This window comes from Nematolebias whitei, chromosome 21, assembly GCF_014905685.2.
Source record: "Nematolebias whitei isolate Nwh7 chromosome 21, NemWhi1, whole genome shotgun sequence".
Lineage (NCBI taxonomy): Eukaryota > Metazoa > Chordata > Actinopteri > Cyprinodontiformes > Rivulidae > Nematolebias > Nematolebias whitei.
Window position 1 is genome coordinate 22,830,798 of NC_056518.1, and position 27,274 is coordinate 22,858,071.

The 27,274-nt window shown below is 38.6% G+C and overlaps 1 protein-coding gene across 5 annotated transcripts in view; it reads left to right on the forward strand.

Annotated features, from left to right (window-relative positions):
* Positions 1-27,274, forward strand: part of daam2 (dishevelled associated activator of morphogenesis 2) — a 92,299-nt gene that overhangs the window by 27,909 nt on the left and 37,116 nt on the right. For all 5 annotated transcript variants that reach the window (XM_037694883.1, XM_037694886.1, XM_037694885.1 and 2 more), the window contains exons 2-4: positions 4,407-4,692; positions 17,097-17,186; positions 25,054-25,128. In XM_037694883.1, the coding sequence (XP_037550811.1) occupies positions 4,525-4,692; positions 17,097-17,186; positions 25,054-25,128 (333 nt within the window). In that variant the 5' untranslated portion in view covers positions 4,407-4,524. The remainder of the gene's footprint in view (positions 1-4,406; positions 4,693-17,096; positions 17,187-25,053; positions 25,129-27,274) is intronic.

A 27,274-nucleotide genomic window follows, 5' to 3' on the forward strand; every position in this document is an offset into this window, starting at 1 on the left:
CCAACACCGGGGATGAGAAAATGAGGTAGTGTTCTGAATAAAAAGTGTCAGCAGCTTCTCGTTTTATCCTCGTCTTCCTCATTGCACTGTCTTCATACTTGGCTGCTCCTCAGACTCACAGAGCAGTGGCAGTCTTCTCTTTTTGCTTCAGGGCTTTTGCCGTGTTTGTATTTGAACACTGCATGTGGATGTGCTTACACTGGAGGTTTTAAGTGGGTGTGTCTGAATTTTAATGCACACGTGCAGAGCATGCACAACTCAGTGGTCCTTTTTAGTTTAGTTTTTTTTCTTCTCATCCCTATAAGCAGAATTCACACTTCATTCAGGCATGCATCAGTGGGTGAAGAAAGTTAATATTCGTTATGAGAAGCCTGTGACAAATACCGATGCATCGACTTTATAACTATTATCTGCAGGTTTGACTTGGAGAACTGATGGTTTTATGTAATTCGACGATCATTACATGTCAAATCATCAAACTATTCAAGTTCATTTTATGAATTTTAGTCGTATTTTGTCAATACTTTAATAATTCAATATTTATTTTTATACATCATTTCAGGGAGGTAAAAATTGTCCAAGAACATTACAAATTGCTTTATTTCTACTTAAATATTCAACTTTGCATCTTTCTGTTTCAGTATTTGTGATTTAAATAATAAGACGTGTATCAAAAATACTCATCCTTTAATGATATCCCATGATTTGCACCTCAGTACATGAGTTGGGAGGAAACTTATTGTGAAAGTGCAAAAATAGATTGTTTTGGGGAGGTTAGGATTTGTGCTGATGGCATATAAATGGAATTTAGGATAATGTTGAAAGATGTGATATAGACAGAGCATGTGGGATGACTCAACATTTAGCTCAATTCCTATAAAAAGCTTTGTTGTTGTTGATGTTGTTGTTGTTGTTGTTGTTGTTGTTGTTGTTGTTGTTGTTGACAATGTCTTGTCCCAATATATTAGTTTAATGTAGTTGTTTCTTCTTTCACAAACGTAAAAAAAAAAATTAAATTATAAAATGTCTGTTGCAAGAAAGACAATGGTATATTGGCATCTTCAAGGGGTGCCCATTTTGGTTGTGAAACATTTTAACCACTATGGCTACAACATGAAATTGCAGGCCAGAGCAATACTATTGGAGTACGTGTAAATGGTAGTCAGTGAAACAGGAGTGATCCAAGAACATAGCCTTGAAGCACACTTTGGTTGTCCAGGGCCATTGACTAGAAAGGAAGTTGCCAACGGTGACGAATTGTTTATTTTAGATTATAAACCTGCAGAAACGGCTGCACCCATACAATGTGTTAAAACACAGTTTTCAGATAAGGTTTAAAATGTGCTTTGAAAGTATGGATCTTCAATCAGTTACCTATTCTTTACTGAATTAAAAAAGTGTGCAAGAATGGGGAAAAATATACTTCCTTTAACAGTTAGAATCCAATGGGTTACTGTTCAAAACTGTTTATACATTTCTGAGAGACTCTGATTATGCTGTCTATGCAGCTATAACTACATCTAACAGTGCCTTCTGTGACAAAACTTCTGGATAAAGTGCATTTTTTCTGCCTTTGATAAGTAATTTTAACCCACAAATTAAAATATATATACAGTATATTTCTACAAGTGAAACAAAGTAAGACGGGAGGGTTTGTTTTCATTTCAAGCAAAACTAAGAAATCTTGAATGTCCTGTTGAGGTAGCCAAACGGCTTCAGTGCTCAAGCTTTAAATGTCTCCCTCAGAATAACAAAAACATGCATTTATGCTAAACCACTTCCAGAATGAAGTGAAACAACTATGAGAGGGGAATTCAGCAGGGATCAGAAGTGGGATTAAAGATGGATTTAGATGGTAAACAGTGGCAAGGAAAAATGACAGATGTTACTGTCTGAAGGAGGGAGGAGAGGGGGTGTTGCAGAGAAATGTCACTCTGGCTTACCCTGAGAGAGAAGAAAAATGGAAGGTGACAGGAAGAGTGCAGAAATGAAAGGCCCAAAGATGATCAATCTGGATTGACATTCTATACAGCTAAAGGTTACACAGACAATCTGGTTTTAAATTTCCAACTTCATACAAGCCCTACTACTTTTCTCTGTGTATGTGATGTATGTTGTTTAAATTCATTGGCCTACTTTCCCTGAGCATAGACTGGAAAGAAGCCAGCAGGGGATGTGTTGAGTGAGGATTGCCTGCACGTGGACCTTAGTGCGAGAGTGAAGATGGAAACGGAGACCCAGGACAGGAGGTTTAGATTGTGCGTTACGTTGAAAGGCTTTAAAACCCCTGCAGAGTGGCCTCTTTTCCATTAGGTTGGACCAGCTGTCCACACCACTATAAAGCTTTGGCTCAACTTGTAGCAGTAAAGTCTGTGTTAACAGTCCAGAATCTCCATGACGGCCTTCCTGAGTTTTGCATTGACCTCTAGTTAAAATGTATCTTTGTCCACGTCTTACTCCTGCTAATTTTAGTCGGCATGCTCTGCTTATTGATTTCTGCAGTAAATCAATATGGCATCTTTGTAGCCAGTCCTCAATAATACAAGCACATGATTTAAAAAAAAAATTTTTAACAATGTTTTCCACTGCACCCATTGCTCCAGTTACAGTTAAGTGCTTACTCAGGTGGTTAACAGGCTTTTTAAATAAAGCATATGTTGTAGATTGGTTTGCTGTAATATTTTTTATTTATTTGTTACTACTTTAGTGTCAGGATTTTGGAGAAAGGCTCATCACTATTGCCTTTACTGGGCTGGTATACTGTTAGTTTGGCACATGTTCAAAATAAGCAACTGGCCTTCTGTTCCTAATTTTCAAAGGTCCGTGAAAACTGGCAGCAAGCAAGAAGGTAAAGTAGGTTATAGTGACGATCACTGATACAGCATTCTAAAACTGAGCTTACAAATTTAAACCATAAAAAATGTGAAGTAGCAACTGGAAACGCTTGCATCCTGAAATAGTCCTGAAGAGTTCTTGATTTAAAGGTGATAAAATGGGAACAGTCCATGACATTGAAAGTTGAATACAGTTGCAGGTTCACTAGAGTTCACTAGAATCCCACAGCTGATCCGTTCTGCTCTGGCAAAAGGAACTGAGGGATTATCACCTTGACTATCAGAATTCATGTGGGCATAGTATTGAATGACCCCCACACACTATGCATAATTTACCTTACTGATGCAATAACTATAAAGTAGTTTTCACAAATAAAAGTGAAAATTAAGAGTTTAAACCAATAAAATGACCTTTATCCTGATCCAATGTTCAACAAACAAATGAAAATGTTTCATTTAAAACAGCATCCAGTTTAATTGCAGCTCTGCTCTTTGAACAGAGCAGCGGCTGATTCAAGGAGTCGGATGAAGCACAAGGGTAAAATGGAAATGTGGTGTTGTCCTTTTTTCCTCCTTCATGTTTCTGTTGAGGGCCCAGTGCGTTCATAAAGAATTTACCATGCTGCTAATTTTAGACGGCGCAGTGCAAACTCCTACGCAAGAACAAACGTCTGTGTGAGGGATGGTGCAGAGTCGTGCTCAGTCGAGATGTGGTAAACTGTGGCTTCTTGTGAAAACTATAGGCATAGTTTCACTCTTTCATAAAATGGATAATTATAAGGTTACAACTTTTACCCAATACTTCTCAGGTTGTACGACTGTCATCATCAGAATATTTATAGACCTTTGGTTTAAAAATCTGGCCATTGCTCTGTGTTTTTAAAATTGCATGGACCATTTTTTAGCACTTTATAAAACTGTTTCAAATTGATTTAATGGTCAAATAATTCAGATGGATTTGCTTTTCTAAAGTATTTGCATAACAGGTGTGAGGTCTATTCAATCACAAATGTGGGAGACTGAAGCATAAAACAGTGTGGCAACTGTATAAGCCACCATCTGCGCATATTGTTTACATCTCACAGGACATAATACTGTATACTGCAAAGATGGACCCCAAAGTGCTTTCCTGTCACAAAGCAAGAATACCATTACCATAAGACATAAAAGCAATTAAACAACTTGTAAAGAAAATGCAATCGGATGGCCTTTAAATTAGCATGTACTATATTTCCATTTCTTTCATGCATATTTCTTTTTGATATAATTTCTGCAGGTGCCTTTGCATCTTTGGTAGCCAACGGCGTCTGTTGCGGAAATATTTACTTAAACAGTATCAGACTGTTGAAAACATAAATTGCCTCGCTGCCTCTGCACTGTAGGAAATAACTTTTCCAAGGACGTAATGTCAGGACACAGAGCGACATGAATCTTCATAAACTGTTTGAAGTTGCATTTGATTTGTACTAGAATGACTTATCCAATGCAACATCCTTGTTTAAATGCATGTAACATGACATGGGACATCTGGGATGGTCTGCATTTCTAATCTTTTTTTTCTTTCTCTTCTAGATCATGCCCCCTAGATAGCAGCCTTGCCCTGCTCTTCACCCCCTCCCTTGACCCTGGGCCCCTTACTCTACCTTCCTGGTCGAGTGCCATCACTGCCACCTTTGTCACCACAGCCACCATGCCACCCAGGAAAAGGACACGGCAGGGCCTGGGCTTCCTGTGCTGCTTTGGCAGCAGCGAGCCACCGGAGATCAACCTGAAAGACACCGTGCCGCTGCAGCTGCTGGAGTTCAGCTCTCCAATGCCACCTGCAGAGGAACTGCATGCACGTTTCTCTGAACTGGTGGTGAGTAAAGATTTATCGATATTTATGCATAATTGTATAGCAATATTTAGCACCTTGTCAGCTGTTTAACTCATTGACTGGTCGAAAATGGGTTTATTTATTTACTGCTGCAGCAATACTAACCTTGCATGTTGGTGCATGACTAGGAAATCAAAGATAATGCATTGTTTTAGTTGAAATCTTGGAGTTTAGTCTTTTCTTAATTGCCATGCAGCCCAGATCTCTTCCTATGCGTTTTGCTCATTATCCTGAACAAATAGGATTAGAGACAGGAATTAGAATGGTTGAGTGTTGCGGAAGGTGTCTTGATGGTTGGCTGCAGCCATGCCCCAACCCCCCATACCCAGCCTTTCCATACACAAATGTAAAGAAACACAGTTCACATCCTGTGCACAGATCACAGACCACACTTGCTGGCAGTGGCTTTAGATCTGTACCAGTGCCAGATTGGGGGTAGTGCTGACATGTATCCATGCTGCAGAGAGGAATCAGGGCACAGCTGTTAACTGAGAGGTCTGCAGTGACTTTATGCTGCCATATAAACTGACCCCGGATCTGCTGTTTCTGTCTGAGTTTGTTCCTGTCTCATGGTTAGCTTCAGTCTTGTCTGTCTCCATCTTAGCTCCCTTGTCGCTTCCCTTCGGCCTTTAAATTTCCTGCTTCATTCAAACTCTCTCAACATAATGTTGAGCGGAATGACTCCATGGCTAGCTCTGGGCCATTTAAGTCCTCAGGAATGCTAAAGGTCACCATCTGCAGGATATGTCACTCCACTGTCAACTTAAATTCAGGAGATAAGGAGAAAATTTAGTTATGATAGGAAATTGTTCACCGTTACTAAGGCAGATGGTTTTCCAGCCGACTGACGGAACTTAACTAACTTTTGCTGCAAACACTTCCTTGTAATAATGTGAAAAGCACAAATCATTAAACGTTAGTAGCTGTAGGGTATTTGTTGTCTTTATTGAAGAACATTTTAATAAGTTTGCAGCAATTTTATCAATTGCCTCGATCTGTAACCTTGCAGTGGAATGATTCAGAGGTCTTGCAGCTGCTTAATATGAGCAACAACAAGCTGCTAATAAATGCTTAACATAAATCACAATTTGCACAAAAGAAAACTTTAAAATGATCAGTGATTGTTTTGGGATTAACCTTTTACGATGAGTTGAAACAAAAAACATGCTAACCATGTGGGAGCATTTAACCAAACTACAACAATCCTCATGTTTGAGGAGATCAAATGGCCCACACTTTTCTCAGATTAAGATAAATGTGTGTGAAATACACAAGTCAAGAAGAAGGAAAAAAATATCTGCCTCTGATTTTAAAACTTTTGACTTTTCTAGTGAGACGAAGTTAAAAACACTCTTTGTATCATAGTCCTGCTAGTTGAACCTATTTTCATTAAAATGGCTGTTTTTTGTTCTATTTTGTTGTCTAACTGATACGATTATATGTTTCAATTTCAAAGTACAGCTTTTGTTTGGTTTAAATGCATCTTTTGTGCAAAACTAAATATAGATTCACCAGATTTGTTTTGCCCACACTGCAGCAGATATGCCGATGCAGATTTGACCAGTCGTTCAAACACTGGTACAACCAGTGGTGATTTTAGCCTCTTTTTGGGGGGGGGCGGTGCTGAATTTGAATAAAGTAGATGCCATTTCCTGCATTCTGGTGTATTTTACAAACATAAAAAAAAATTGTTTCAAATACTCTGACTGCACGACAACCAGCTTCATGAGCAGAGATCATCATCTGTTTTATCAGTTTGGTGAAAGTTCAGATAACTCCTGCAGTGATCCACACATCAGATTGTTCACAAAAGCACAGGAACTTATGCCTAGTGCAAAACGTTTAATTATATTTTTGTATTTTATAATAAAATTACACATGACTTTGAACTTTTAGGGGCAGAGATTTTTTTGGAGCAGAAGCAAAAATGTGAAGCGATAGCTCTGATGTGATATTAGGAAGCTTGTTAAAATTATAGTTTTATAGTCTATCTTTGTCAGGCGGGTTGAAAAATATGCAGTGTAATCCTTCAAAATGCACAGATATGGCTGCGCATCTCCACCTGTCTGCTCCAGACCACGTAGCTGAATTGCTTTGTTCTTCACCAGCAATGTAGAACTTATCTGCGCATGTGCATAGCAGAAACAGAAACTAACCACTTGTGTATGTTGACCTGTGTCAAGAGTGAGTCATAGACTGATGTGGTAGAGAGAATCCGGTGATTTTTCAAAATAAGACACCCCCCCCCCCCCCCCCCCCTGTGCGGCCCAGTACCCATTGACCCACGGACCGGTACTGGTCCACAGCCCGGGGGTTGAGGACCACTGGTGTAATGTAAAGCAGAGCGCTACATCTGTAGCATCTTTTAACTTGCACGTCTGTATTGCACGCCACTGGCTTAGCGCTACTTCTTATTTGTGCCATGCTCTCTAAAATAGTTATTGAATCAAGTGTTTACGTATGGAGGTAAAACTAGATGTTTAACAACTCATTAAAATACACCAGAATGCAGGAAATGGCATATACTTTATTCAAAACCCCCCACCAGTGTGTCCCCCTACATTATGACTGCTTCTGATGCCACTGGCCACGGCATTGTTCAAGCCAAGAGCCATTGTCAGCACTGGAGGGACTAAGCGCCCCTAAAAAGTCAGATTCTAGAATCGCCCCTGGGTACAAAACAACCATAGAAGACAGTCAGCCAGGGGTTCTTCTTATAATTCAAGCAGAGAACAGATGTAGGAGGAAAGGAGGTCTATTATGGGGCAAGAAATAAAGAGAAAGAGACTGTGTGTTTCTGTAGAAATGGGAGATGGGGTTTATTGTTTTGAAACTCTTCTGATGAGAGTAATGAGTCTGTGGAGTTCCTTCAGTGGGAGCGATAGATCTGGGTCAAACAGAGGAAAACACCTCTGTGTGTTCTCGTGTGCATAATGGGGTCTTTTTCCACCGTGACAAGAGACTATAGAGAGCACAGTCAGTGTGTCCTTTCTTTGTGAATGAAAAGACCTCAGCTAACTTGTTTTAGAAAGAAACAAGGGATCAGTTTAAATAAAGTAACATTTACTATAGGATCTGTTCGTTGCTTGTGCTGTTTGGAGTAAAAACAAAAAAGAAAAGTACATCTAGATCTCACCACATACCGGTATATAATATTCTTGTTTCTGGTGCTCTGCAGCAGTCTGAAGGTGAACTCATTTATTTAACATATATGACATATTGCACAGTTGTCACCCCAGAGTACCACTACATGGTGAAGTGGATGTGTGGAGCAGAAATGTGCAGTTAATATCTTAGCAGTGGTATATAAAAATAAGACCAATCACTGTAAAATAAATAAATAAATAAATAAATAAATAAATTGAAAGAAACTCAGTCTGTTACTCTAATCAGGTTCCAATAAAAGTAGTTTATATTGAAAGCAACTTGAACTGAAATATTTCCTAGCTGCTTGAGGACAGAAAATAAAATAAAATATATAAATATATATTTATTACCTCTTCACTTTTGAGACAATTGTTCACTTTGTCTGTATTTCGTCATCTGAACAACAAGTTGCTGCACATATGCACAGACGCTGTTACAAATATCTTATTGCCAATTACAAGTGACTCAGAGTTCCATTAGTTTAATTCCAAAACATCCACTACAAATAGTAAAATTCAAGAATTCAAGGATTTTTTTTCTTGTCATACCAGCTCACATTTGCATGTTTGTGGTGCAAAATTCAGACTGAGGTACCAGATCAAGAAGCCTAACATTTAACAAATACATACATTCAAAAAGAGTATACTGAATATATATTGTATTGAAGCTGAATTAAGTGCAGCTCGAGTTCAACAGTTTGACAGCTACAGGGAAGAAACTGTTTCTGAGCCTGGTGGTCTTACTCTGAATGTTCCTCAGCCACCTGCTTGAGGGGAGGGACTGGAACTGACTGTGTGCAGGATGAGTGGAGTCTTTCATGATACGGAGCGCCCTCCCCCTGCATCGTGAATTATATAAGTCCGAGGTGGTGGGAAGGCTGCTCCTCACGGTCAGTAAATAAGTGGCTATATAAGTGAATATGACTTGCTTTTACAGTATTTCCTTCTTAAAAGTTATAGCTTTAAATTATGGAAGTTTGAGTTTGAGACAATTGAATGTTGCAAATGAACGAACCCTGATAGCTTGTAGCTTGATATCCTTAACTTTTGTGAGTTTCCAAACTTGAATAGGCCTGACTGCTGTCTACTGCAGTTGAGTACTGACTGTTCACATGTAATCCATAGAACCTAACTTGAAAAACATATCCTGGTATTCAACCATCTGGTTTTGCTTTATGAGAAGTGCAGGTGTATGGAACATTGAACTGTAATGAAGCAAAACTGTCATGACATTGTCTCTGGTCTGGCTCACAAACTGATACTGCAGACTGAGCTTGTGTGGGATTCATTTTTGGTTTCTATCTGTAAACACTTTACCCTTCTTTTTCAAATACACATCTCGGACTGAATGAATGAAGTCTGAAGAACAAACCCTGTTTTTTTACTTTGTCAAACACTGATGTGAAAGATTCCTGTGGACCTGGAAGCAATCGCTGCAGATTTTGACACAAAAGCATCACATCAGTTAAACTTTGCATTTGCATCTGGCAGTATTTGCCAGTGTTGTTGTTCTGGGTCTGTTTTTCAGATCATGGTGCAGTTTTAAACCGCTTCTTTCCACCAGAAGCACTTCAAGGCTTGCACGCATAGTTGATATATTGTATAGGCCATGTGTGAAGCCTGGCAGCACACCAAAGAATACGCACAGCTTTATTTTTGTTTGTCAGAGCCATTCGCCGCTAATAACTTTTATCATCAAATGAGAAATTGCTCTCATAGTTTGGTAATTGAAAGTGGGTTTTCCTAAATGACTTTGGTACTTTGGTTCATTTCTCATTGGTGGCAGCTCAGTAAACTAAAATGAACCTTTTGTTTCTACAAGGAGAATCCATGTGTGAGGTTGTTTGGGGACAGATTCGCTGGCATTTACAAGTTTCGGCTGATAACAAAAAGCGAGTGCCGTGGAAAATCGGCATGTGGCCACAATCTGTCGGCACATTGACAAGAGTCCAAAAAGAGTTGCTGCTACAGTTAACCAGACAGATTTTTCTGGGCAAAATTTAGAGTTCTGCTTTGAAGAAATGGAGCTCCCAGTTTAGTAGCATTTCAATAAATTTTCTCATAAATTCTGTCTGTAATTTTTGGCACCTTTTATTTATGAAAAGTCTATTTTTAATCCAACTGTGTTGCTTGCTTAGAGAATGTACAGTACATCAGCCAAATTGAGTTAGGCATTCTAGGCCAACATCTGGAGTTTACTATACTGGCAGGGATGCGATTAGTGTTTGCTTTGCTCTTTGCCCTCTCTTCCTCTGCATGTGTGTGTATTTCCATCTTTTTCTGTTGCATGATTTAGGACAGTTTTAACCCCAACCATTCTGCTGTGGTGCAGACAATTTATTGTATTTTGAAGCAGTAACCTTTAATAGTATCCGCACTGTGTATTCATTGATTTTCAAAAGAATGGCAAACTTGTTCTCAAAGCGGTGATGATAGAATTAACATTTCTGATCTAAAACCTCATCATGTGTTGCCAGGAAAACATAACTCTTTATGAAACATAAATCTTTTTCCAATGTTCCATCCAGTGTGACTTTGTAGCCAGATGCAAATTGTAATTGTTGCATAACAGTGAATGGAAATGTTCTCTTCCCTCTGGGCAATGGGAGTGAGTTTCCTTCCCTGTGCACGCCCTTGGGATGCACCCATGGTTCCTTTCCGTTTCCCCTCCCTCCTTTTTTTCATTACAATTCTGCCTTACCGCTTTCCAATTTTTTAAATGCTTTCTTCGTACATCTGTTGTGAAGCCAGTGCTTACTGTCCTGAGTCAGCCTTATCATGTACGTGTCCAAACTTTGTTTAGACGAGGGCTGTCAGATAGCAACAGCTACTGATTCATCAAAGAGTGGAGACTGTGACTCATCTGAATGCTACTGAGCAGAGTTAGCCCATAGAGAGCATTAATGTTCTGCTAACACAATGTAACAAACTCATTCTCACTACAACATGGCGTTTTTTAAATATTTTAAATGACTCAGAATTGAGCTGCTAAAAGATAACTTTAGCTGTGAGGTTGTGTGCTCTATGTACAAGCAAACTTATTGTATCTTGTCTGGGTCAATAATGGCTGCTACAGCTTCCTGTGGGTTCCCTAGTGGCCTAATATGACTTCCTGCCATCTTGCCTGTCTTTCCTCACTATCTTGCCCAGCTGATGTATGTGCAGTGAATGTGTGTGTCTGTCCTCCCATTCTGTAACACAAGGTTAAACCTTAGGTAAGGACATCCATTTCCACCCTGGAAATACCACTTCATAGATCCACGTGCATGAGGGTGGATGTCACATTTCTCATGTATGTGGAAACTCAAGCATTTCCAGTCCACAAAGACACTCCCACTTTAATGCAAGTCATTTACACAAATTCTCTTTTTGTCTCATCATTCCTCATGGTCTCTTATTTCTGGTTTTCCTTGTTCCAGTCTTAAGAAATGCAACATGCGTACACTTATATTTGCAAAACTCGCTTTTATCATCTATTTCCTCAGTTCTGGTATTTCCTCTTTATATTTATCACTGGTCTTTACATTTTCTTCCATGAACTTGACCCCTCATTAATAAGGTTTGTGTTTTATCACAGTATTGTGAGAGGTCCACCCCCAAGTTAGCTGTTCAAGCTCAATGATGGTGTTAGATATGTTAGACGTTGTTAATGATGGGAGAAACAAAAAGTAGCCCTCTCTACCTGCCTGGAGGAGATAAGGGCATGGATGAATCAGAACTTTCTTCAGTTAAACTGCTCCAAAACTGAGGTCATACTGATTGGCACCCCTCACCAGGTTCAAACATCAACTATAACGACTATTTCCTTTTCTGGACAAGACATCCCCCTCTCCACCTCTGTTACAAATCTTGGAGTAAGAATGGACTCTCATCTTACATTTGAAAATCACATTAAGCATCTGTTTAAAACCTGTTTCTTCCATCTCCGAAAAATGTCTCCAAACTTCGCCCATTTCTCACTTTTGCTGATGCAGAGAAACTCGTCCATGCATTTGTCTCCTCCAGGCTCGACTACTGCAACTCCCTGCTTACTGGAATACCCGACAAAAACCTTCAGAAGCTTCAGTATATTCAAAACAGTGCAGCCAGGATCTTATTGAGAGCTTGTAAATTTGAACATATTACACCCATTCTCCATAACCTCCATTGGCTTCCTGTCACTTACAGAATTCAGTACAAAATTGCTCTCATTACCCATCAATGTTTAAACGAAACGTCACCAGATTATCTGAAAGACCTTCTTGCTCCATATTCATCTACCCAGTCCCTACGATCACAGAACAGTCATCTCCTTCTTCTTCCACAAACTAAATTAAGGACCATGGGAGATCGGGCATTCTGTGTGGCTGTCTCATGCCTCTGGAACTCCCTCCCTGAATATCCGAGAGCTCCACAATCATTGGTTGACTTTAAAAAAGGCTGAAAAACTTTTCTTTTTAAGCAAGCCTATTCTGCCTCCACATGATTTTATCACTGATTTTAGTTGATTTTGTCATTGATTTTAGTTGCACTTTATAGCACTTTGAGATTTTTGTTAATGAAAAGTGTGTTACAAATTAAATTCATTATTATTATTATTAGAAAAACAAGAACAGTATGCTATTTGTTTATCACAAACATTCAATCATTACAACATGTAACATTATTGCACTTTTTTTCCTTTTTGCAGCTCTGCTTGTAATCAACTTCGCAAGTCAAAATGTTTCAAAACTTGTTTCAATTTATAAAAGTTGCCTTAATTTAACCCGTTAATATTTTCAGACTTTTTTCAGCACATTTGAGAAGCCCACTAAGCTTTATGAGCCGGAAATTAAGCAACAAAGTAGATTGTTATGCAGCAAAAATGGCAATCAAAGCTCACAGCTTAAAAAAAAATGAAAAAAATGTAGCAGTGGTTGGCTGCTGTGCATAAAATTTGAAAAGATTTGGAGTCATGTGCTTTTCTTCATAAGCAGCAGGTGAAACAATATTGGCTTTGGTTCGTACGATTTCCCTACTGAAATGCACTGGTATTGGAAAAGGAGAGGACACATCAAAGCAAGGTTTCACTTAGCAAAGAAGAAAGTATTTTTGTTTTGGAAGAATAAAAAAAAAACCGCACGTGTTTTGGTGTGTTGCTCAAGTCATGAGTTAAGCCACGTGATGTGGAAGTGATGTAGGTGCGTGTTTGGAAAATGGTTGGAACATGGGGCTTTAGGAAAACTGAGCAAAAATGCATAAGTCGGGGAGGAAAAGTTATCATATTGTCGTGACTAGAACTTTTTTTATTTTTTTATTTTTTTTTACAATTTTAGTGGATCTTAACTCAGTATTTTCCCTTTCAATACAATAAGATGGTCCAAGACAAAACGTGCTCCAAGTAGAGCTGCAGCTCCTATACATTAAAATAAGTCTGTTGAATTGTTTTGGACTAATCAGAATTCTGCCAAGCTACTTTAACTTGTAGAATTTTCAAATGTGGTGAGAGACCCCAGAACTCATTGGAGAGATTATGCATTTCTCCTTGACTGTTCCCAGTTCCTTCAAAGCATTCCCAATCAATGGGAATACAAATGTCTAGACTGTGCTTCTGAAACTGTTGCTTCCACAACCTCACCACAGATAGGTGAGCAAACTTGAATAAATGGAACTTATTTATGTTCTTAGTATGTATTACAACAGAAAGCCACAATTAAGACACTTCAAGGTAAAGTAACTTTATAGCAGAAATTGTCAAAACTCAAACTTGCTTGACAGAGTGTGTAGCACCATCCACCATCTCATCCAACACATAAATATGGCTGTTTTGAGTGTTAAACATGATGTGCAATGCATGTATCCATGGCATACAGTGTTTTAAAATGTGTAGGTAACTCCATGAAGTTTGTATTTAAATATTGCACAGCATACAGTATTTTTAGGCAGTGTAGTAGCTTGGTGGTTAGCATTGTTGCCCCACAGTAAGACCGTCCTGGGTTCAAGCCCAGGGTTGAGCCAGGAGTCATTCTGTGTGGTGTTTGCATGTTCTCTTAATGTTTGCATGGACTTTTTCCAGGTACTCTGGTTTCCTCCAAAAACAGGTTGCCATCAGGTCCAGGCAGCCAGTGAAAGGGATCTGTGATTGTGAAATGATTTGTCTAATTAAATTATAATTTAGGATATAATATTGTAGAATGCTTATCTCCCACTTGCCTAAATTCTCACTTATCTTTATCCTGCTCTTGCATTTCTCCCCTTCACATAAAGCCCTCAAACTGAGAAGCTTTAGTAGTAGCAGAAGAGAGAACGCAAGCTGCATAGAGATCAGATGCTGGGCTCAACTCCCATCTGGTCTACATCCAGGGGTCTCATTCCCACAGATTCTCACCAGCTCCCAGAATTTAGCTCCTCCAAAGAGTAGCAACTTGGACAGCAGGGCTTTGACCCAGCAACCAGGCAACTGGCCAGAGACTAGCTGGATTCTAACAATCCCATTTCTGAGCCCAAGGATCCAGAGAGAAGACGGTGATCCGAGTGGAGAGAAAAATCTGTTGAACTTGGAGGATATTGAGGCAGAGTTTAGATATTTAGCCCCCTCTTAAACTGAAAGTGGATTGTATTTATCTTAGCAGGCACTGTAGACCCCAAATGATGAGCTCTTCATGCGAGTCACAAGGAACCGTTGAAATCATGCTGCTGGAATAAGAAATGCTTTGACCAACGATTCTAAAGCTTCTTTGTGGTTTCCATCAGCATCAGGCCTCCTTTAAATTCACACCCTTAAGATTTTTTTCTTTTCTGTTTTCCAAAACCACAGTAAGGCGTCTGCTGTTTATCACATTGAAAGGAATGGGTGAGAGATGATGTCATTCCTCATAGAGTAAAATTCTTGAAATTTAGGCTGCCTCAACTCACCCTGACCAGCAGAGTTGGTGGGTAAAAAAATGGGTGGCTTAAAGAGGCCCCACCTCTGTCACCAATGGCCATCTTCATTCTGGGAATCCCAGGAGGCCCCACTGCTGACGTCATGGTAGCACCGTTATTATAAAGAGATTAGTTTGAGTTGAGCACAAAGCCTCAGTGCTGAAGCCTCTCATCCTTTTTTTTTTATTATTTGTCCCATTAGTTTCCACATCCACACTTTCCTCGTTTTCAATGTCTCTCTTTCTTCACCCGCCCTACATTTGACTCCCTTCAAGTCTCATTTATCCGTCGCCTTTTTCCAAGACTTCACTTTTCCTTGCTGGCACACAGACTCATTTCCTGGGCTCATATGCATTTCAAAAGGTGCAGGGGGCTTTTTGCATTAAGTTGAAGAACTGAGCAGAGCAGCAGAGTGAATGTTAATAACTCTTCTGCAGTTATTGGAGACAGCCCTCAACCAGACAATGGGAAGGTTGAACCATTAAACACTTCTGTGTAAACTTTACATATCCTGTGATCTGTGCCCCCTTTTTAAAAATGTTTTCTTTTGTACTGTGAATATTATGAGATACACTTCCTGGCCAAAAAAGAAAAAAGCCACCTTTAGCTTTGATTATGGCATTCATTCTCTGTGGCATTGTTTCATTAAGCTTCTGCAATGTCACAAGATCTATTTCAGAATCAGAATAAGCTTTATCATTGCACCGAGGTACAACAAGAGCATATACGTACAGTCGTCCGAAAGATTGACGTAGTGCACGAAGCTGCTGCTAATTAGCGCGGCCCTCTTATTCTTCAGAATAATATTTTTGCTAGATGGGAAACGGGAAGAAAACATGAGGAGAGAATGTGTAAAAACGATCTCTCACACCATGTCCTAGACAGGGCACGATTTGAGGCATCAAAAAACCTACCACAACATGGCGCATAAATACACATGATACATATAGGCTGTTGAGGACTGAATTTTAAGGGAAGGTTGTAGCATAGGCTGTAGAAACAGCAGAATCTAACTTGTCATCATGAATCTAATTTGTTTCCATCGAGATAAGAGGGTCCTACTTACCCTGACTCCTGTCGGTAGGTGATCACTTTTGTTGAGAGACCAGCTGATCAAATCCTTCGAATAAAGAAGGTATGCAGGAAAAATAAAGAGGCTCTTTAAGGGTTCACAAGATGAAAGAGAGCAAAAAGCAAGGGGATGGAGCACAGGAGGACACGTCTGTCTTCGCCAGGTCACAGAGAAAAAAAAACACTTTCCATCCAGTGTTGCGTTAATTTTTCACCAAGATCTTGCATTGATGACTAAGCACTAGCCATGATGGGTGCATCACTTCACCTGCCTCTCTTCTTACCCTGATGCGCCCATCACTCTGGAACAGGGTAAATCTGGACTCATCAGACCACATGACCCTCTTCCATTGCTCCAGAGTCCAATCTTTATGCTCCCTATCAAATTGAAGCCTTTTTTTCAGTTAGCCTCACTGATTAGTGATTTTCTTAAGGCTACACAGCTGTTCAGTCCCAATCCCTTGAGTTCCCTTCACATTGTACATGTGGAAACGCTCTTACTTTCACTATTACACATCGCCCTGAGTGCTACTGTTGTTTTTCTTCGGTTTGATTTCACCAAACGTTTAAGTGATCGCCGATCACGATTATTCAGGATTTTTTTTCCGGCCACATTTCTTCCTCGAAGACGATGGGTCCCCACTATCCTTCCAGTTTTTAATAATGTGTTGGAGAGTTCTTAAGACAATTTTAGCAGTTTCTGCAATCTCCTTAGACGTTTTCTCTGCTTGATGCCAATGATTTGACCCTTCTCAAACAGACTGACATATTTTCCATGACCACACGATGTGTCTTTCAACGTTTTTTTTTCCCTTGTCCTGTCCGGCATTGTGACACTTAGAATTATTGTTTGAGTGTCAAAGTGATGTCCAACAGATTTACTTTCACAAACAGAGCATTATGGCTGGCCTTAATGCTCCGCTTGATATATAAATTAAATTTTATTAGAATTTGCTTTGGGCTTGTTTCAGATGTAATGGATGTGGGGATGAAAAACAAAGAAGATAACATGGTTGTTTAAGAAATGAGAAGCAACTTATTGCACCAGTTGGGGTTAAATAACTTGTTGCCAGCCGAAAGATAATCACCCATGCATTAATTATCCAATAGGAGGCTCATAACTATTTGCTTAGTTAAATCCAGGTGGCAACTTTTTTTTATTGGCCAGGCAGTATACATGACAGTTATAACTTTTTCTGTATGTCTTTTCCTAATCACTGTTTCCTGCACATTAATGAGCTCTGTAGGTAAATCTTCTCTTGATTTTTTTTTCTTTTTCTTTTTCAGGATGAGCTGGACTTGACAGATAAGAACAGAGAGGCCATGTTTGCTCTGCCAGATGAGAAGAAATGGCAGATCTACTGCAGCAAGAAAAAGGTGAGTTGGCCTCTGTTGTACTTTTATCATACATCAGCTCTGATCTCTGGATGGCCTTCTGTTGACTGGCTGCCTGAAGCCACAGTTTAGAGTTAAATGTCAGCCATGAATGTGGGGAAAAAAATGCCTCTAACATTTTCAAATCAGCTCGACCACACAGCCAGCTCCCTTTCCTGATTTTAATTTCTTCTTTGACGTAAACATATCCGCATATGACGACATCAGGATGTTTCACAATAGTTTTTCCAGCATTTGATATGTGCAATATTAAGAAATTGGGGGGCCTTAGAACTGGGGCCAGGAGGGCATTTGTGCTGCAAAAGAAGTGATCTGACAATCCCTTTAAAGGGAGTAAACATGCACTGCTTTGTGTATTCACATGCATTTCTGTTCACCTGCATGTTTTTTTGTTTTTTTGATTTGTAGTAAATTACTAGTAAAATAAAATAAAGAGGAAGGGTTTAGAGGGATGTCAGGGTGAGGATGGATGCTGCTCTATAAGTAGGAAAAATGAAAAAAGGATGATAGTCTGTCTTTTATTACATTATGATAAGCTGGTGTTTCTTTGAATGCTCTGCATAGTGTCAAATGGGATTGGATTCTTGGCATAATTTTCTTTTGCACATGTAAAGCCACAAAAAAGTTTAATAATACTCCAGAATCAGTTATTGAATAACTCACTTAAGCAACCACAGACATTTATGAGGACTGTCTGTGCCATAGTAGAAGGTAGTGGAAACAAAATTTTGGCAACAGCATAGGCACTTTGGAATTGTGCACAGCTAAGCCGAGTTCAGAGCTAGGATATATTAGTTTGTCATACCACCCCCATCTCTCCCAGTCAGAAATCATTTCCTCTGCAAAGCTAAAGTAAAAAAAAAAAAAAGGCATCGTGACCAGGCCAGGAAACGGAGAGCAGAACCAAAGTAACGTTGAACAGCGGAAAGCCGGAGGAAAATCCAAACAAACCCCTCATTCATGGACCGAGGCAGTGTAATGGAGAATAAGGGGAAAGAAAAAAAAATGACTGGGGTGCAATATCAGATAATAACCTGTGTGTGTGTATATATATATGCAGACAGGAAGACATGAAACCTCCCTTCACATGCACATAAGCACGAAGAATCACATACAGTTGGAAGGAAAAAGGCACCACTGCAGGTTATTCATACACAAGTGCACCACACAGTAGTGCCCTCTCTTGCTGGGAAGTACTGTAACACAAGACTACGATTTGAATGGAGAACAGACTTTTGCTTCGACTGGTCTGTCCGAAACAAACACTGGTTTCCTTGTTTGCACCAGTGGTGCGACAGCTCCAGTTGTTGTGGTTAAGTAACACTTTGTCAGAGAAACAGTGAATCTAGCATTGTTCCCCTAAAAAAAACTGCTCAACACAAGTAACTTTTGACTGGTGCATTTTGGAGTAATCTGGGGAATACCATGAAGAGCAAAGTTTTGTTGAATTAGTCCAGCAAGCAGCAAAAACCTGCCATACTTGTTCTATGTTGGTGGTGTAACTAAATATTATTTTCTTTGGTGTAATTTGGTTCCTTAATGACACTGATTCATGGGTGCAAAGCAAAACAAGAACTCAAAAGGCATACCATAACTTCCATCAAAGTCATCAGGTTGTCTAAACCTTTTTTTCTTTGAGACATTTCGTCCTTCATCCAAAGGACTTTATCATATCCATATCCAAAGTGGTTCAAAACATCAAAGTTCATGCTCAACCACTTTAGCTATGGCTGCCTCAGATGAGTCAACGAGGGCGGGCCCCAGAAACCAGATTATCACCGTCAAACTGGTTGGTCCCATGCGAGTGTATTGCTTGTGGGACTGAGTTTGTTGTGGCTCCTTGGATTGACCAAGTCCTTTGGATGAAGGACGAAACGTCTCAACAAAAAAATAAAAAAAACATCCAGATGGCCTGAATTAACTTTGTTGGATTTTGTACCTGGATTATAGAGCATGAACTTTGCCATAACATAACTTTAAAAAGCACACATTTTAAAGAGCAAAACAAAAAAAAAAAAAACACATCAGACAATGTGATTTATTTATTTTTTTGTTTGTTTTGACTCTTTATAAAATGCATGTATTTTTAAGCCATATTGTTCTGCGCAACTTCTTTTCTTTTTATTCTTATGTTTTGCATTTTAGGGCCACTGTTTTTACCAGGCAGTTTGAAAACTAATACATTTATTGTGAAAGCTAAATTATTACAAGTAAAATTTGACAATTCGACATTTGTCAGCACCTTGTCATGAGGTCAATTTTCCCTACTAACAAACTGTAGTGGATGCGGCTGAGAAGCTGCCTTAGATGTGAACAACCAGTTTTAAATAAAACAAAATAATTTAATATAGTTGTCATTTTTTTTTACAAAATCCAGAAACCTGAATATTAATCTTGAATATTTTAAGGATTTCAAACCAAGCTGTGATACATTTAAACTTTTTTTTTTTTTTTATAACCTAAATGAGACCGAAAACCCAGCAGGACTAAGGACTAAATGGATTTGGCAGTATGAGCTCTTTATATTATAGTGCTGAATCATTGAGACAATTTTTGCACTTAAAATCTGCACTTGAGCTTCATCCATAACTTTGTCATTTTGGTTAGCCCAAGAACGAATTGCTCAGATTATGTGTAGTTTAAATAAGGACATAGACTGTGTGTTTCTAGGAACATGTTGCATTCAATCCTGTGAGGATTTGTGTGTACTTGTTTTTGCATGACTTGTCTGGAGTCACCCCCAGGTAAAAAAAAAAAACTTTTTGTAACATCTAATATCTCTTATAGCTGTCCATTGCTGGAAGCCAAGTAGGGTCTCCTGACTCCTTTTAGTCATGTTGCACTGACATACAAACACACGTTTGTGTTTTCAAGCTATGGTCAAATTTTACATCCTGGAGCAAACTATGATTTTGTTTATCAAAACTTTTGAACACTGAATACTAAATAAATGATGATAAATCTCATTTTAAAATTGATCTTTTCCAAATATTTTTTTCTACAAATTAAGTTCAAAATAGTTGAAACAGATGAAATAAAAAAAGTGAAAGGTTTAAAATGCCACCCGTTCTAAGACATCTCAAAAGCTGTTGGGGATGCTGTTACGTAACTCAAGCTGACTGAACTTATGACTTCAGTTATCATCCAAATGCACTTTATCTTTACCTCTTAATGTCATCCAATGCAAATGTATCTGCTAGAGTGAGTGCAAAAACCCCTTAATACTTATCTGGAAGGAGAAAAAAAATAACGAGTGCATGTGTTGCATAACCTTTCAGAATTCAATATCCTGTCCATTTCCTGCTTCTCAAGGTGAGACCATATATCCTGGCTTCAGTAGATAAATACTCTCCATGGACACATTGGTTTATTGGAATCCTGCTCATTCTACAGATGGGGACATAATCCGGTGATGTTTGAGTTTAGAATATTGAGAAAATATTGACTTAAATAACTACTAATGCATTCAGATATTCAGTAGTAGAGATTAGTGCCGTTATGCAATATTAATGCTACTTCACTGAGGCATTAATAACATTCATAACTTTTTACAGCACTGTGTATTTACATACAAACTAGTATATATTTTGCTAATCTCCTCCCCTCACACTACCTAAGACATGATGTTTAATGTTCTTAAGAACTTAAATAATTTTAGTTTGTCCTAAAAATATTAAAAAAATATGAAAATGTCCTGAGAGATAAATGATAGGGGTCCATGTGTTCCAACTGAAGGTTTACTTTTAATGTGTGCTTTAAAAAATAAATATGACCCATACAAACAAGCAAAATAAATCAATGACATTCTTCCATCAGAACTCTTTGAATCTTTTTTTCATGTTTTAGAAGTATTTTATTTAGATGTTTGCTTGTTGTTGGTGCTGTTTTAATTTTGAACTTTTTAGAAAAGTTTCTGGGTTTAAAACAAGGTTTCTTTTTGATTTTCTACACATCCAGACAACATACCAGTATGTTAGCTTGGCCCAGTGTGCAGAAAAGTCATTCTCCAATCAAAACCCCCCTGCCCTAGCAGTGTGCCAACCTATCTTTGGGCAAGAATCTGATATTGAAAAAAGTGCTGTATATACAGTGTAAGATGTATATAAAAAATGTTCAGTATGGGTGCATGGTGACTGGTGTGTAAGAACTATTGTAAAGCTCTTTGCAAAACTTGGAGAAGTTATAAAGGCATTATAAAATTGTGGATCATTTATCATATGTTTCATGGAAAGCATTGCTTATTTAAGCAAACTGATACAAAACCATATTCAGTACATCTTATAACTGCCTACCCTCAGGCTAAAATATTTCAGACTGATCTGCCTGCAGCCCTTTAATATATACAGCACTCTCATAATAGCAAGGTTCATGCTCAATAATCCAGGTATAAAAATCCCCAAAAGTCAGGTCTTCTGGATGATTTATTTTTGTTGAAACGTTTTGTTTTTCATCCGAAGGACTTCATCAGCCCGAGGAGCCACAACAAACCCAGTCTTATAAATAGCACCTTCACATAGTGGATCAACCAGGGTTAAAATAAACCATCAGGATATTTTGAGCTACTTTGGTCATGATTGCCTCAGACTACTTGGCAGGGGAGAGGGCAGATGCCAAAAATCATCTTGGCACCATCAAACTGGTTAGAGTTGAAATTCATATTCAAGGTCCTTTATTGTCATTCGCATCACATGTGATCTGAGGTGGAACGAAATTGTGTACTCAAGGTCCCAGTTACACCCAAGTGACCCACTATGTGAAGGTGCTATTTCTAAGCCTGGGCTTGTTGTGGCTCCTCGGACTGATGAAGTCCTTTGGACGAAAGACGAAATGTTTCAACAAAAATAAACTGTCCAGAGGACCTGACTTAACTTTGTTGAATTTACTCTCAGAAGTTTTGTATCCGGCCTTCTATTTGCTAGCGCTCTCATGGCTTTAGACTTTTTATCAAGGGACTTCAATTTACAGGCAGAATGCCATCAAACTTTTCTGGAAACATTAGAACAGAAAGCGAGATGCCCAGCAATAAGCCCAATCCACAGAGAAACAAGAGACTTTGTGGGGACTGCTTTGCATCACTAGAATATGGATCGTGGTTCTAAGACCCCAAACAGTTGGGGTTGTCAAAAAATTAAAACGCAATGCTGTCCAGGTCATGTTGATATGAGTGTATACCACAGGGATGTTCTAGAGTACAGCACCATGCATCATTTCATCACTTTATTAATTGTCTCTCTTACCTTGGGCCATCATTGAAGTAGTCAGGTAAACAGGAGAATGTTGTCACAACACCTCAGGGTGCTTTTGGTTTGAAGGTGACCTGCTAAGTACAGTAGATGAAATTCCTCTTCTTGAGTTGTTGACTTGAAAGCTAGGAGCACAGGGTTCCTGCAATTTGTGAACTCTGTTATGATTGTCAGTGAAACCTCTGAAGGGGGTTGAAATCTGTAAGGCTGCTTCCTACGTGACAGCAGGGAAGCTGAAGTTTGTAATTTCATCCCGTCTTTCTACAGGTGCCTCTGCAAACACAATAAACTGCCAAACAGTTAGAGAAATATGTCTGAGCGCTGGCGTATGTCAGGTATTCAGGTCTTCAGAGGCACAATATATTTCTCAGCAGATGGTTGTAATAAGAAAAACACCTTACAGATATATATACCCGATATGCTATTGGGGATTTCTGTCTTTCTCTGCTGCTGTGCACATTGTAAATCACATTTAATTTCACCAAACATGAGAACTGTGTGGTGTAAACGCTACAGGAGAATGACAGGTTTGACCTTAAGCTGCTGCAGCTGTACACGCGACTGGAATACATTCATCCTGTGGAGGAGCATTAGCCAAAAAGGAAATCTTAACTTTTGTAGTGTATTAAGCTGTTTCATACACACAAAAACAAGCACAGCATTTCTATTCCATTACAGATGTTGCTAATATTCCCAAGTATTGTTCAATGAAGTCTGGTTTCTTATCGTATCACTTTAATGCCTGTCATCAACTGTGATTAACTTCTAGAGCTGTGAGGTCAAGCCAACAATACAAGAGCAAACTTCACATCACTTCAGGGCTAAAGAATTTCATTATAAGGATCTAAATTCAGGAAGTGTGTAGACTGATATGACTGGGACCCCTAAAACAAACCTTCTTGTCATCGTTTTTAATCTGTCCTGAAACATGATGAAAACAACCGCTTGTAAAACTGCCAAAACAAATGTTTCGGCGGCTGTAATTTGGCTGAGGGGTTGTAAAAAGGCAGTTAAGTTGTTAATCTCCGCGTAAGGATCAGTCTGGCATCGCGTCCTGAGCGTGTCAGTGACACACTGGAAAAGACGGCCGGCCTGAAAACACAGACTGCGCAGTACAGTGAGCGCCATTGTTCTCCAGCTTTTAAATGAATGTGCGTGCTGGCACAGAGTGCTGGGGCTCAAAAACAATGGTCATTACTGGGACTAAAATCTAGGTTGACCAAACTTGTGCTCAGTCCAGGAAAGTTGTAACGTTTATAGTGAATATTGTTCAAATCTGCAGTTCATTTTTATGTCTGCATTTGAATCTTTTTATCTACAATTAGGTTTTATGTGCCATGAAAATCAATTCAAGCTGGTCACATTGTAGAGTTTGTCTGACTTAATCAACAGAATGGGGAACTTGAATCTGTGTGCTGCCACTGAACAAATATTAAAGCCACAGTTTTAATGATTGATTTGCATTATTGGAAAGGAACACAGAATTAATGAGGTATAAGCAGAACGAACACCCTTGAAGAGTAAATAATCTTAAATTACAATAGTTAAGGCTTACCACCCATTACTTTTTTAACAGCTGCCATCATAAATAAATGCCTCCATTGAAATGTTGTCTTTATTATGTTTTGTACAAAATAAAGTCATAAGAGGAATGAAGCTAGTTCAAGTTTAGGCTTTGATAGACTCATACGAAGGTAATCTGATTTTTTTAAATTTTTTTTTATTTATTTATTTATGTTTTCAAAAGATGAAACACTTAATAAAATGACAAACCATGAGGAAAACAAAGTCGGAGGTCAGTCATTGCCCTGCCTTTCAACCACATAACAAGAAAACAAATGTACTTTTCTTTTGTAGGAGGTTTTTTTCTAAGATTGGGAAACACAGATATAAGATATAATCAAATGTTCATTTTGTGTGTCTTTATTTGAACTGATTTACACACTTCAACTCCACAAATTTCTAGAGACGAGAATTAGGCTTCATCAGTGCTCTGAGATTTTATCAAACAGCCGCATGTGACTGTGGAGCTTTTCACCTTTCAGAATAGAAGTCCAGTTTATTTATTTATTTTTTATTTTTGGGAATAACTGAGAATCTTCACCTGCATTTTGCGCCATGTTTGCTTGTAGCATCTTTTATTTACAGACAGGTCAGAACACAATGATGAGTGAGATTTATAGTTTAGCTGCATTACAGCGTTTTTCTTTTCTTTTCTCAGAATAACTTAAAAATAGAGAAGTAAATGATGATCATTCACTATGTGTTGCTGAAAAAAAAAATTGCCGTTGTTTGTAGGTTGAACTGGCTGACATTCAAAGCACAAAGGAAAATACATTGGTTTAACCCTTTAACACATAAGCCTCAAAATTTCCACCTACTGGACTTGTAAAAAAATGTGTATCGTTCGGTGACGTGCTTGTAATAAAAGGATTACTGCTTGCAACATGGTGAATGTGATACAAACTTCTGAATGTGGTCAGAGCAGCAAAAATAAATGTGTTCCAGCAGGAACTGTTTACATATTCATAAATCATCTGAACTACACGGTACCAGAAATGATACTGTATGTGTGTTTGACTGAGTTGGTTTCTGTCCATGTGCAGGAACAAGAGGACCCCAACAAACTGGCCACCAGCTGGCCCGACTACTACATAGACCGCATTAACTCCATGGCGGCTGTAAGTTATTATTTTTTTTCTATCCTTCAACTTATACACAAACATAAACATACCCCGCTTCATTCAAGCATTTGCCTCCTGAGAGGTCACTGTTGTCTCGGTCATTTTTCTCAGACATCTTTCTGGGCAAACATTTAATCACGTCCCTGCTGACTGCTGGTTTTATTCACATGACCACATTCCTTCGCTTTGACCTCTGCATTCACACACACTGTGATGACAAACAGGCCATTTAGACACTCAGCAGTTCAACGAGTGGGAATAACTGTCAGAGACACGGAGCAAAGCCAAGAAGACAACGTTCATTATTTCTAGTCAGTAAGGCTTGCCAGTTAAAACAGCATGATGCCATCATAGACCTCGCCTGCTCTTCATTTTATATTTATGTCACAGTGTGGTATTTGATTTACTCAATCACTGACCAGTTTGGACCACTGACCTCTGACCTTTGAGTTCTTGTGTGAACAGCTCCCGACTCCCAAATGTTTAGAAATCATTAAATTAGATATTTTCAACAGGGTTTCTCAAAGGGTGGCATGTAAAAATGAAATGTAGAAACAAGCAAACTATTTTTACAATTCCAGGCATAGTTTTTTTTTTTTTTCCTGCTTTTTACCATGTTTATTTTTCTGCATTGAGTCAAACAGCCCAATTTTTAAGGCATTTATAAATCTACCCAGGCCACAGATCAGATAAGCTGTTCAGTTGTGATTTGTGCAGACCACCGTAAATATAAACACAAAAATATTGGCATTAATAACTGTTTATTACCGTGCAGTTTATTTTTCTGGCAAACACACGTAGGTTGCTGTTTTTACAGCCGTTTTTGTTTACTGGCTTCACTCGGAGGGGAAAACGCAAGTTGTTTTTGGATAGAACTTCATCAGTACCTGAGATGTTTGGAGAAACTTTTTTTTTTTTTTACTGTCAAGTTCAGGCAGCATTTACAGATGGTATAGTACCATAAGTGGAGCACAGCTGTCAGAATCACGTTTCATCTTTTCCTTTGTATTGCATCTCTTGCAAAAAAAAACTCTGTAAGTCAAATTATTGTGCATAGTTTGGTCAGTTGTGCATGTAGTTAACTGTTTTAAAGCCAGAATATCCACTTTGTTTATTTCATTTACTGTATTTGATACAATTGACAGGCTCTATTTATTTGACTTGACTTCGTAAATTCATGAGCCTTTCCAGTGTTGCTACAAATTAGGTGAAGCAAAAACACCAAATATGGAGTAGAAGCACAGCCCATCAGCTTTGACAAGACAAAGTCCGCTTCATCAGTAAACATTTTGAATTAAACTTGGAAAAAGACGTCAGTGTATGATTCAGGCTAAAAAGGTCTGATGATCCCGGACGACACCCCTTGTTGTGTCCTATAGGCAGGGTCCTTATGGTTTCAGTATAAATTATTATACTTATCAGGGAGAGATTCAGATATTGGAAACAACCATTGTTCTAAATGTAATGGAGTTGTATTTACACGAAAATAAAAACAAAGTCACTATAAAAATGTATTTTAATTTGTCATTTAATCCTGTTAGGCTCCATTATTCACTGTTAGATCAGTTCTCCATTTGCTTCGCACAGGTGATCCAGACAACTTCTTCACAAGAAACCCATTACTTCATGTCTTGGCTTTTGGTCGAGCTCACAGGGGACATACCTTCTACAGTAGCTGAATTATTAGATGATCTCACTTTGGCTTCGGTGGCCTGAATAATTTTCTTACGACCAGCAGCTTGATGTTCATTCATAAAGTCATGTCGGAGCACTGAGGTTGTTTGTTGGCCATGCAGCAATAAATCAAACGTCTTTTTGACTTAGAGGCAAGTTACTGTAGCCCAGATGTTTTAACCTGGTGAGTGGAGGAATTTTCCTGAAGAGAGAAACTGTAATAGAGCTGCAAAGATGAAGTAAAATGTTTTAGATTGTTACTTATGATAAAATCATCCATAATTCTTTATGACACACCGGAAACTTGATAAATCCATTACAGGATGTGGGGGAAGGATTTTTTTTTAAATTGTTTACTTTTAGACATTTCAACGATTAAACCAGTTTTATCACTGATCATTGTCATCTGTTTTTTTATTTATTTTTTTAATAAACTTTCAGGGTTTGATTAAAAAAAACTGTGTGTGTG